Raw genomic sequence first — 13,748 nt, 5'->3', positions numbered from 1 at the left:
CTTAGCCACACCGGATGGGGTGCCGATCGGTCCACCCTTCTCCGGCTGTATCAAGCGCTGATCCAGTCCCGCCTTGATTATGGGTGTGTGGCTTATGGTTCGGCGTCGCCATCAGCGTTGCAATTGCTGGATCCCATCCATCACTGCGGGATCCGACTCGCCACAGGAGCATTTCGGACAAGCCCTGTTGACAGCTTACTTGTGGAGGCTGGTGTTCCTCCATTGCGGATCCGGCGCGACCGACTTCTGGCCGCTTATGCTGCCCACGTTTGTAGCTTGCCAGGGCATCCCAACTACCGTCTCCTGTTCCCACACTCGATCGTCCATCTTCCAGACAGGCGGCCCCGGTCAGGGTGTACGATCGCGGTTCGCATCCGGGCTCTACTGTGTGGGATTGAGTTTTTTCCTCTCCCGCCTGTTTTCCGGCCCAATCTCCGTCTGCCCCCTTGGTGTGTGCGCCGACCATGCATCCGGCTGGATTTGGCACAGGGTCCGAAAGACTCGGTCCCTCCTCCGGCCCTCCGCCGCCGCTTTGTTGCTCTCCTTGCCGAGTTTCCCGGATCTGCCGTGACCTATACCGACGGTTCGATGGTCTCTGGTCGCACTGGTTACGCTCTTACTCTAGAGGATCATTGTGAGCAACGGTCGCTGGCACCCGGGAACAGTGTATACACTGCCGAGTTGGTTGCCATGTATCGCGCCCTAGAGTATATCCGCTCCCGCTCAGGTGAGTCCTTTGTGATCTGTAGTGACTCCCTGAGTGGTTTACGAGCTCTTGACCAGTGCTTTCCTCGTTCCCGTCTGGTGATGGCCATCCACGAGTCGCTCCATGCTCTTGCCCGTTGCGGCCGCTCCGTGGTCTTTGTTTGGACCCCAGGTCATGTCGGCATCCCGGGCAATGAGCGGGTTGACACGCTGGCTAAACAGGCAGTGAGTTCACCGGCTCTGGAACTCGGCCTTATGGAGTGTGATCTCCTGTCGCTTTTGCGCCAGAAAGTGCTTGGTGCCTGGGGTGACGAGTGGCGCACCCTGCCCACGCCCAACAAACTTCGGGCGGTGAAGGAGATGACCGGTGTGTGGCGCTCCTCCATGCGGGCCTCTCGGAAGGACTCTGTCGTCCTCTGCCGGCTGCGCGTTGGCCACACGTGGCTGACGCACGGCCATTTGTTGCGCCGGGAGGACCCACCGCTATGTCGCTGCGGGGCAGCTCTGACGGTGGTCCACATTTTGGTGGACTGCCCGCTTTTAACAGGACTCAGGCAGACGTTTGCGCTGCCTGATACCCTCCCTGCCCTTTTATGTGATGACGATGCTATGGCGTACCTCGTGTTGAGTTTTATTCGGGCAGGGGGTTTTTATCGTATGATTTGAGTGTTTGTCCTTTTATTTCCTGTATTGACTTGGGCCTTTGGCCTGTGGTTTTAAACTGTGGGTTTTAATGTCATTTGGTGGTTGGCTTTTCCTTATTTTCATGGTCGGTCAACCACCTTCGCACTCGGTGCGATTTAAGTTCCGTTTGTCTGGTCTTTGTCTGCCTTTCTTGTATTGTGTCGTCCCTTCTCTCAGTTCTCCGTTTTTAACGACTGACAGTTTTTATTTCGTGTGATTTTATCGTGGAACAAGGGACCGATGACCTTAGCAGTCTGGTCCCTTCAATCCCACACCCAACCAACCAAAACTTCATCTTAGGGGGCTGTCAGCTACATTCTTAAGGGCCAAGCATTTACACCCCCCTCCCCCAGATTTGTGCAGAGGTCTGCAACCATCTAGGATTTACTTCACTTGACATTTATGGAGTTTTGCATGCAGCTTGCTGATGGCACCATCATGTATATCAATGGCTCTGAGAATGAGTATAGTGTGGGGTGTGCCTTTGTTCTTTTTTAAGATTGTTTTAGGTGTTGCCAATTAGACCTCTTGAGTTTTGCTACAGAGTTTACTGCCCTTCATCATGACACACAATGCATCTGGTGGCACTGATTCTCTGGGTATGTAGTATTCTTCGAATCCCTCAGTGCTCTCCAGAACCTCCGTGCAATGTACATGTACCACACTTTAGTACGGTGGATCCACAACTATCTTCAGTCACTTGCTGATGCTGCCACCAGTTGTGTCATTTGTGTTGGTTGCTGGAGATATGTGTGTCAGGAGATTTGGCCACTGATGAAGCTTTGAAGGCTACTGTTCTACTACCAAGGCCGTGTAGGTATTCTGCCCTGATTGATGATTTCCTCATGGCTGTACATAGGAACATTCTATTACTCTAGTGTGAACACTGATTTTCTGTCTGTGGGAACAAAATTTTAGGGATATTAAAACCCTCCCCATGGCTTGCCAACCACCTCTGGTCCTTCTCATCTCAAGCAGATAGTATATGTATTGGGCACTGTCTTTTCCATTGTCGTCATCTGTTAAGTGGCACCCCACACCACTTACGCTCACTGGTGGTGCACTACTTTCTAACACAACGCCATTTTTGTATCCCCTTTCATTGTAATGTATGTGTTACATCTGATCTATCTGAGCATTCAGCAGATACCTCACAGGTAGTGGAACACTATGTTTGTGGCCTTTCAGCTAGTGTTTGGGGTCCACTTTCTTTAGTCCTTAAAGTTTTACTTATGTACTAATAACGTTTTCACTCCTCTGTCTTACCTAATTTCAAGAACTACAGAATGCTTTACTCAGCAACCAGCCCTTTTAAAAATATGATTCGAGCACTTATGACCTCAGCTGCCCCCACTCCCCCTCCCCCCACCACAAACACAAACAAAATTAATAAGTAAGTGAATACTAGGAACTGTAATTTTTCGGAGAAAGCCCTTGCCCTGTTACTTCTATGATCATACCATTCTTAATGTGAAGTTAACTTGCTGAAAGTAATATATATTATTATATAATTAATGACTCATTTGTATGCAAGAACAGTTTATATCTGAGCCATTGGACAGACAAATTTCTTTTGGAGGTATGAAAGTGTTCCTAAAAGCATGTAGCTTCTGCAGCACTAGTCATAGTAACGTAGTTGTTATTGGATGTAACTGTTTGGTTTACTTATTGCTAACAAAGTTGCATTACATATTTTTAACATCTTTCAGGTTTCAGAAGCATAGTGATCTGAGACGCAGTTATCAGTGCATTAATTTGGAGAGAGAATTTTCTATGCTGGTCATAGAGGTTCCAGTTTTAATAGGGTTTTATTTCTTTTTAGCATTACTGGAAACAACCTGATTGCAGCTGAAGTATTTACAATATTTGCAGTGTTTACTGCTATGCAATTTACTGTGGGAACACTTCCTTACGGCATTAAATGTTTAGCAGAAGCAAATGTCAGCTGTAAAAAACTGCAGGTAAAATAAATACATGTTAAGATCATCAGATATTTTATTTGTGTGTGTGTGTGTGTGTGTGTGTGTGTGTGTGTGTGTGTGTGTGTGTGTGTGGTAAGAAATGCATCCAACAGCAACATTAATATGTACGTATGTAGGGTATCTTCTTCGTCTTCTTCATCTTCTTCTTCTCTCTCTCTCTCTCTCTCTCTCTCTCTCTCTCTCTCTCACACACACACACACACACACACACACACACACACACACACACACACACACACACACACCATGTTGCTTTAAAATAAGGTTCAAAATTGTTTCCAAGCAAATGTTGCGTACTTCTTTTTAGAAGAACAAACCCTTGCTGGTATTTAACTCTCAGTGTTGCCAGCATAAACACTTGAAATTTGTAGTTCAGACATAGAGAGAATTGCTCCAATCATTCATAAAATGTGAACTCAACAGTATAAAGTGAACATGGAAATAGATTATCTTGTACCTCGGTTTATATATGGAAAAAAAAGAAAAAAAAAACTAACGGTGTAGTAAATCTTTAAGTAATAGATGCCAATCACATGGCTGCTTTGTCTGATGTAATAAAGTGCCTGAAAGCTCCAATCTGATAAGGCTATGTAAATAAAAACTGAAAAATTCAGTGATTCTCAACACACACATTTTACAAAAGGATGGGCAAAAGGTGAGAGAAAGTTGTAATTTTCTGTGCTATAACTGAAAGATCACCCAGTATCCTGGATACACGTAAGATAAAGACTGCATGACAGGAGCAGCATATGAGAGTGTATATTTGAAACCATACTCCTTTTTTCCTATTTGTTTTCATCAAACTGAATGGTCATGCCACCTTATTTTTTTTACCTTTTCTGCAACAAAGCTGCATAATGTAAAAGAAACAAGAGATTAATTAAAAACATGTCAGAATACTTACTGATTGCTAATGTAGTGTCAGGCTAACAACTGCACTAGCAGGTAGCACAGTTAAATAAATGTCAAATTTGAAACAGATATTAGAAAAAGGTACTCCCCTCTACCCCTATCTGTTCACAATGTGACTCGTAGTTCTCTCCCTTCCCTTCCCTCCCCTCCCCTCCCTTCCCCATTGCTCCTTCTTCACCTGCCTCTACCTAACTCTCCTCTCTTCTCCCAGCTTATCTGCCTTTCAACATCTCTCCTACTCAACCATTATCCTTTTCAAATTCTCCCCCCCCCCCCCCCCCCCCCTTTGTCTCCTTTCCCTACCCATCATTCACTGCCTTACCCATCATTACGTACTCTACACGCCTCTCTAATGCCTAGCCTAACCCCCTGTCACCTAGCATCCTCCACTCTCTCTTCTGTCACTCTCTCACTGAATCAAACTACATCTAATGTTGTCCTGAAAGCGTCTATTTACTTGTACCAAGATGTCGCTTCTGCAGACCAGGAGCTGTGTTTAATGTTGTGATTTGACTGATAAGCTGTCTTTGGTTGAGATACAGTGGGTTCTTTCCATGTACGTATTCAGGACATGACTGTAATGACATGCATTTGCCAGTTGAAAGTATGCTGATGTAGCTTCATGTGAATGTAGAAGCGATAAAACTACTGTCCAGGTGAACTTTTCACTTTCACGTGCACTAAATTTTTAAAGCTGGTCAGCAACCTTTCCATCATTGCCAACCTTTGATTCTAGTGTCTACTTGTCATTTTTGCATTGATGGAAGCAAGTAACCGGTGTGCGTCTATTAATCTGTTTTCTCCCACAGTTTCTGGGAAATGGAGTTTCTGATAAATGTAACTGGAAGCTTGATGATGATATTTTCATGTGTTTTGTGTTACTGTACATTTCCCCCAAATTCAGTATATTTATTGTCTTCCTTCACTTTATTAGTATGTCTCAAGCTATTCATTTTTTTCTTCTTTCTAGTGCAGATAATATGCTCTGCCAGTCTCTTGATATTTTTATACCTTAGTGCTAGTGTGGTTGTTTCATATGATTTAGATGTGAAAATAATCTTCAGTCTCTTTACATGTTGGAGGATCAAAACTGTAAAATTTTTATTTGTTTGTGTGAGCATTAGTCCCTTAAAAATAATTAAGTAAACTTAAGTTGTTTTGTAAAGGATGTGTATTTATTGTTAAAGGATGTTGTTCATTGGCATTTCGAATAACTACTTGCTGTAAACAAATAGCAAGTAGTTGTGTTTTTTCTATAAACAATAAATACAGTAATAGACAAAGTATCTGTCAGAAGTTTCTCAGATTCCTGTTATTTCTTTATATTTATAGCATCAAGTGAGTACCTACTAACTTGAATCTTCATCATTCTATTGATTTTTATTTAGAAATTTCTCCATCGACCAAACTATGAGTCTCCATTCATACGATCAGTGGGAGAGAAACTGGTTGAATTCAGAAATGGAACGTTTGCATGGGAAGTTGCAGTTGGCGACACTAAATCCAAGAAGAAAGGTAAACAGGGAACTTAAACACTCTCCATATCATTTACAGTTGACCACACAGCATTACAAAATGTTGAAATGATGCCATCTCATATTGAGTTATGTGCTAGTTAGTAAGTTAGTGGATCTTTATCGTGTGGGCAATTGTTTTATGTGTTGTGTATTTGTTTTATTATACAGGCAATAGAAAGAAAGTGAGTGTTGTGAAACGTGAACCAGTAGAAAATGATGATTCTATGGAGGAAGAAGGAAAATTTATCAGTGTAGATGAGAACCAACCTGTGGAAACACTGCATGATATTACTTTAGATGTACACCGTGGAAAGTTAATTGGTATATGTGGTAGTGTCGGATCTGGCAAAAGCTCTCTTCTTTCTGCCATTACAGGAGATGTAAGTTATTATTCTGTTGTCTTGGTCTGCATTTGATTCATTGTTGTTAAAATACCGTTTAAAAAAGTAGCACTGTAATAATGTATCCTTTTCCTAATTTTGTTGGTAGTTCAACCTGGAGTTTCCATTTCTTGACATTGTAATAATGCTTGATATAATAATGAGTCCTTCAATGGAAAATAATCAGTGATTTGGTGAATGTTTACAAGGTGAAGGCACACACACACACACACACACACACACACACACACACACACACACACACACACACAGACAGAGAGAGAGAGAGAGAGAGAGAGAGAGAGAGAGAGGGGGGGGGGGGTGGAAACTTGCCAGGCAGGAAAGGAGTAAGGCCTATTTCACATCATCATCATGATTTAAGACTGATTATGCCTTTCAGCGTTCAGTCTGGAGCGTAGTCCCCCTTATAAACTCGCATTCGGGTGGACGACGGTTCAATCCTGTGTCCGGCCATCCTGATTTAGATTTTCCATGATTTCCCTAAATCACTCCAGGCAAATGCCGGAATGGTTCCTCTGAAAGGGCACGGCCGACTTCCTTCCCCATCCTTCCATAATCCGATGAAACCGATGACCTCGCTGTCTGGTCTCCTTCCCCAAAACAACCAACCCCCTTATAAAATTCCTCCGTGATCCCCTATTCAGTGCTAACATTGGTGCCTCTTCTGATGTTAAGCCTATTACTTCAAAATCATTCTTAACCGAATCCCGGTACCTTCTCCTTGGTCTGCCCCGACTCCTCCTACCCTCCACTGCTGAACCCATGAGTCTCTTGGGTAACCTTGCTTCTCCCATGCATGTAACATGACCCCACCATCTAAGCCTGTTCGCCCTGACTGCTACATCTATAGAGTTCATTCCCAGTTTTTCTTTGATTTCCTCATCGTAGACACCCTCCCGCCATTGTTCCCATCTACTAGTACCTGCAATCATCCTAGCTACTTTCATATCCGTAACCTCAACCTTGTTGATAAGGTAACCTGAATCCACCCAGCTTTCACTCCCATACAACAAAGTTGGTCGAAAGATTGAACGGTGCACAGATAACTTAGTCTTGGTACTGACTTCCTTCTTGCAGAAGAGAGTAGATCGTAGCTGAGCGCTCACTGCATTAGCTTTGCTACACCTCGCTTCCATTTCTTTCACTATGTTGCCATTCTGTGAGAATATGCATCCTGAGTTCTTGAAACCATCCACCTGTTCTAACTTTGTTCCTCCTATTTGGCACTCAATCCATTCATATCTCTTTCCCACTGACATTACTTTCGTTTTGGAGATGCTAATCTTCATACCATAGTCCTTACATTTCTGATCTAGCTCTGAAATATTACTTTGCAAACTTTCAATCGAATCTGCCATCACAACTAAGTCATCGGCATATGCAAGACTGCTTATTTTGTGTTCACATATCTTAATCTCACCCAGCCAGTCTATTGTTTTCAACATATGATCCATAAATAGTATGAAAAACAGTGGAGACAGGTTGCAGCCTTGTCTTACCCCTGAAACTACTCTGACCCATGAACTCCATTTACCGTCAACTCTAACTTCTGCCTGACTATCCATGTAAAGACCTTTAATCGCTTGCAAAAGTTTGCCTCCTATTCCATAATCTTGTAGAACAGACAATAAATTCCCCCTAGGAACCCGGTCATATGCCTTTTCTAGATCTATAAAGCATAGATACAATTCCCTGTTCCACTCATAACACTTCTCCATTATTTGCCGTAAGCTAAAGATCTGGTCCTGACAACCTCAAGAGGCCTAAACCCACACTGATTTTCATCCAATTGGTCCTCAACTAATACTCGCACTTTCCTTTCAACAATACCTGAGAAGATTTTACCGACAATGCTGATTAAAGAGATACCTCTGTAGTTGTTACAATCTTTTCTGTTTCCATGTTTAAAGATTGGTGTGATTACTGCTTTGTCCAGTCTGATGGAATCTGTCCCGACTCCCAGGCCATTTCAGTTATCCTGTGTAGCTATTTAAGACCCAACATTCCACTGTATTTGATGAGATCCGACTTAATTTCAGCCACCCCAGCTGCTTTATTGCACTGCAATCTATTGACCATTTTCTCCGCTTCCTCAAATGTGATCCTATTCCCATCATCATTCCTATCCCATTGTACCTCGTAATCTGAAACATGACTGATCATATTTTCACCTACATTGAGCAACTCTTCAAAATATTCCCTCCGTCTGCCCAAGGAATCCACAGGTTTCACCAGCAGTTTTCCCGACCTGTCCAAAATACCTGTCATTTCCTTCTTACCCCCCTTTCGAAGACTACTAATTATGCTCCAGAATGGTTTTCCAGCAGTGTGACCCAAAGTCTCCAACCTGTTTCCAAAGTCTTCCCAAGATTTCTTCTTGATGCTGCAATTATCTGTTTGGCTTTGTTTCCTTCTTCAATATAACTTTCTCTGTCTACCTGAGTTCTAGTATGTAGCCATTTTTGATATGCCTACTTTTTCCTTTTACAGGCTGCCTTGACTGTGTCATTCCACCAAGCTGTTTGCTTCATCCTACCTTTACACACTACTGTTACAAGACATTCTTTAGCCACTTCTAGTACTGTGTCTTTGTACCTTGTCCATTCCTTTTCCAATGACTGTAATTGACTACATTCAACTGGTATCTTTCTGAGATCACTGTTATGTCCTTGTGCCTGATTTCCTTATCTGAAGTTTCTCCACTCTTATCCTCCTACATATGGACCTGACCTGCACTTTCGGCCTCACAATCCCAATTTCACTGCAGATTAAATAATGATCAGTGTCATCAAAGAATCCCCTGAATACACGTGTGTCCCTCACAGCCTTCCTGAGTTTCTGATCTGTTATTATATAGTCAATGACAGATCTGGTTCCCCTGTCTTCCCAAGTGTACCAGTGAATGTTCTTATGTTTAAAAAAGGAGTTTGTGATTACTAAGCCCATACTGGCACAGAAATCCATGAGTTGTTTCCTGTTCCTGTTGGCCTCCATACCCTCTCCAAATTTACCCATAACCAATCCTGGCATTAAAATCACCCATGAGCAGAACTCTGTCCTTGTCCTTTACTCTAACAACTACATCACTGAGTGCCTCATAAAAACTATCAATCTTATCTTGATCTGTCCCTTCACAGTGCGAATATACTGACACAATCCCAATTTTCTTGCTAGACACTGTCAAATCTATCCACATCAGTCGTTCGTTTACATACCTTATTGCAACTACGCTGGGTTCCATTTCTTTCCTGATGAAAAGCCCTACACCCCATTGTGCAATTCCTGCTTTGACTCCTGACAGGTAGGCCTTGTATTCTCCCACTTCCTCTTCTTTCTCACCCCTTACCCGACTGTCACTAACAGCTAAAATGTCCAGCCCCATCTTACTTGCAGCCTCTGCCAGCTCTACCTTCTTCCCCGAGTAGCCCTCATTGATATTAATAGCTCCCCATCTCATTACCATTTGTTTGCCGAGTCGTATCTTAGGAGTCCCTGGTTTGTCAGTTAGAGGTGGGACTGCGTCATCTCCAAAGGTTCTATTTCACATGTCCCAAAAAAAAGCATTTGACATTAGTTTTAACTTTTTTCCTGTATGGGTTAGATGCTGCTTTTATTCGTAGAACTCAGAGTCATAATATTTACTATTCCTTGAAAGCTTGTCCAGTATGAATTTATGTCACCTAAAAAATTTCTTTTGGTGACTCATTCGTTGTAAGTTTCGCAGTATTCTCTTTAAATGCATTTCACAGTATTTTTGTCCAGACTAAGACATCCACTGTATCTCTCTATTGGATATGGCTTGGAGCAAACTACTACCCATCCTTTTGTGCTTAAAAGCAGGCATGTGTTCTGAGTGCCCATGGACTTCAAAGACATCAGTGAATCGGGGGTGGGGAACCAGTTTGTCAATGGAGTGAGTGACTGATTATTTTGTAAAATTTTTTGTTATAGATGCAATCACATTCTTATGACACAGTCATAACCGGTTTCGGCCATACAGTGACCGTCTTCAGATTCTAAAGGCGGCATATACTAAACACAGGTTCATGTGTCGTCCGCAGACATCCCGCAAGCACCTATAAATATCTTCGACACATCAGTTTTCTACAAAAAAAAAAAAAAAAAACTGAATGACATTGCTCTGCTTGGAACGCTCCTCCATTACAAATGCCATTTTGAAGGCTATGTACAGTGCTGCAACCTATCAGAACTTCATGAGCTTGTAGGAGCTGAAGCAGGAATATTCCATAATGTCCCACAACAAAATCTCGATTTTTCCAACTGAAATTGGCTGGGGGAAAAACCTGTGCTCTTCACCTTAGAGATTAATATTTCCCAATGTTTGAATTATTGCACAATCAGCTTAACAGTTCATGCCAAGAATAATATACAGAAGAATGGAGTAGAAAAATCAAGCTGTGTTAGATGATGATCAGTTTGTGATTGGAATTTCGTGAGGAGATTCTGCCACAGTGAAAAATGCCTTTGTTTTAGTGATGACCATTCCAAATCCTGTATTATTTTAGAGACACCTCTCCCCTACTTCGCATTAATACAAAACGTGCTGCCCTTCTTTGAAATTTTTCGATGTACTCTGTCAGTCCTATCTGGTAAGGATCCCACACCACGCCGAAGTATTGCAAAAGGAGACGGCCAAGCATAGTGTAAGCAGTCTCCATAGTAGACCTGTCACCTTTTCTAAGTGTCCTGCCAATAAAATGCAGTCTTTGGTCAGCCTTCACAACAACGTTTTCTATGTCTTCCTTCCAATTTAAGTTGTTCGTAATTGTAACTCCTAGGTATTTAGTTGAATTTACAGCCTTTAGATTTGACTGATTTATGATGTACCTGAAGTTTAATGGACTTCTTTTACCACTCATGTGGATGGCCTCACACTTATAATTATTTAGGGTCTGTTGTAACAGCGCCACGACATTTAACAGTGCCGCCACAACAGTACACGCAAACAGCGATACAGGCACTCCGCAACTCGGCTGAGCGCGGGAGCGCCACCTGGCTACGAACGGCGCCGGCCGCATGTCACAGCACGACAGTCGAATGAGAGATACTGAGTTGTTATCATGTAACCAGCTATTGTTCTAAGCGAGTGTGTTTGAATATCCACGCAATTATTGGTGATTAATGGTTATAACTTTTTTTGGCGACGAGGATGGGATATTTTCACTGTGTTGTGGATTTGTGTGTTCGTCACGGGGCAGACATGGAACAGCTTATGCAAGCGCTGATTGAACAACAAACACAGCTGACGGCTGCTATTCAGGCGGTGTCGACGTCGCTTACTCATCGTCTGTCTTCCTCTTCTCCACCTCCATTCCCTCCTTACGACGAGGCCGCTGAAGACTGGAAGGATTATGAGAAGCGCTTGCAGCAACACTTCTTGGCTTTCAGCGTTGTCGATGCTCCTATGTGTAAGTCGTTATTTCTATCTTGGATTTCCCCATGGATCTATCAGCTGCTATCTCAGTTAGCCCCTCTGCGGGAACCTGCCTGTCTGTCCTTCCAAGAAATGTGTGACTTATTGTCTAACTATAACCGAAAAAACACCCATGTCATTGCCGCCCGCGTTGCGTTCTACCGGTGTCGTAAACAGCCCCATCAATCTTACTGGGCTTGGGCGGTGGAACTACACGGTCTGAGTAGGAAATGTCAGTTTGTCACGGACACTCATCATGAGTCCTATGCTGATTCAATGATTATGGATGCTATTCTACGACTTGCTCCTGGTAAAGAAGTTAGGCAACGTGCCCAACAACTGCCAAACCCGTCGTTGTCGGAAGTTCTAAGCATCGCTCAATACTTTGAAGTGTCTCACGCTGCTGGCGGGCAAATAGACGCGTAGTGTGATGTAGGCGCTGTACAGTCAACTTTTGACACGGACAATTTGCCTGTTTCACAGGAGAACGAAGATGTACGGACAATTTGCCTGTTTCACAGGAGAACGAAGATGTGGCGGAGGTTCACTCGCGTAAACAACATCGCTTTGGGCCGCAGCGCTCACAGCGAAAACAGCACCCACAGAAGCAGGTTGGTTCCGCACTTCCTTCTTGTCCACATTGTTTCGTACAGCATGACAGGGCCGCGTGTCCAAAACGTTGGGCCACGTGTAATTCATGTAGGAAAAAAGGCCACATTGCTTCTGTATGTCAGTCCCCCAAAGTTCCTATCGACGAGGATGAGGCATCGGACATGGATGTTAACTGTGCTTTCTCAAACAAATAAGTTGTTTGTTACTGTTCGTGTTCTGGATAAAGACATTCGCATGCAAGTGGACACTGGCTCTGCAGTAACTCTCATTAATTCTTGCACGTATTTGGAGGTGGGCTCCCTCCCTTGTCTCCAGTTACGCGAAATCTGAGAACTTATAATAAACAGAAAATTCCTATCATTGGCCAGTTTGATGCTTTCACTGCCTACAAGTCTGTTGTTAAGCCCCTCACATTTTATGTGGTGGATCATGCGGGCACTCAAAACCTGTTCGGTTATGATGCTTTCCAGTTGTTTGGGTTCTCCATTGATGATGATGTGCACCTCATATCTGAGGATATTCCGTATCAACAGCTGGATGGATTGTGTTCTGAATTTTCATCCGTGTTCTCTGCGGATCTGGGTCGTGCTAAGGATTTTGAAGCCCACATTACTCTTAAACCTACAGCTCGCCCTAAGTTTTTCCGGGCACGCCCTATTCTGGTGGCGTTGCGTGCACCTGTCAAGGCTGAGATACACAGGTTAACAGCTTCAGGAATTCTCCTTCCTGTTACCTCCAGCGAATGGGCATCGCCCATCGTGGTGGTTTCTAAACCAAATGGGAGTCTGCGATTGTGTGGTGATTTTAAAGCCACTGTCAACACTCAGAGCCTCATTGACACTTATCCTCTTTCCCGTCCTGAGGAGTTATTTACCAAGCTCGCTGGGGTCCCGTTCTTTTCCAAACTTGACTTATCGGAGGCGTACCATCAGTTGCCGTTGGATGCTTCTTCCAAGGAATTTCTCGTCATCAACACTCCTTGTGGATTGTATCAGTACCAGCAGTTACCATGTGGCGTCGCTAGTGTGCCGGCCAATTTTTAGCGGTTTTTGGAACAGCTCACGGCTTCCGTTCCCGGCTGCATAAACTATCTGGATGACATTTTTGTCACGGGAGCCTCCACTGAGGAGCACCTTCGCAATTTCCGTTCACTGTTTCGGGTTTTGCATTCGGCTGGGTTGAGGTGCAATCTGGACAAGTCACAGTTCTTCCAACCCTCCATTGTGTATCTTGGTTTCCACTTGTCCCGTGAGGGTATACGTCCTCTACGTCAGCACGTTGCGGCCATTAACGCTCTACCCCGGCAGTCTACGGTCAAAGAACTTCAGGCGTTTCTAGGCAAGATTGCTTATTATCACAAATTCATTCCATCCGCGGCAGCGGTAGCTCATCCTCTGCATCAGCTGTTACGCAAAAACGTCCTTTTCTGTTGGTCCGACGAGTGTGAGCAGGCTTTTGTCTGCCTGAAGGCTCATTTGCAGTTGGCGCCTTATCTTGCCAC

General features: G+C 43.7%; 1 protein-coding gene across 1 annotated transcript in view; it reads left to right on the top strand.

The window, feature by feature from the left end:
- Positions 1–13,748, top strand: part of LOC126274593 (ATP-binding cassette sub-family C member 5-like) — a 271,486-nt gene that overhangs the window by 144,384 nt on the left and 113,354 nt on the right. Inside the window, exons 10-12 of the mRNA XM_049977127.1 lie at positions 3,212–3,350; positions 5,672–5,798; positions 5,969–6,180. Of these exons, the coding sequence (XP_049833084.1) occupies positions 3,212–3,350; positions 5,672–5,798; positions 5,969–6,180 (478 nt within the window). The remainder of the gene's footprint in view (positions 1–3,211; positions 3,351–5,671; positions 5,799–5,968; positions 6,181–13,748) is intronic.

The sequence above is a fragment of the Schistocerca gregaria genome, chromosome 1 (genome assembly GCF_023897955.1).
Source record: "Schistocerca gregaria isolate iqSchGreg1 chromosome 1, iqSchGreg1.2, whole genome shotgun sequence".
NCBI classification, from domain to species: Eukaryota; Metazoa; Arthropoda; class Insecta; order Orthoptera; family Acrididae; genus Schistocerca; species Schistocerca gregaria.
Note: the sequence above shows the minus strand (reverse complement) of the source record. Positions and strands in the feature narration are given on the sequence as shown.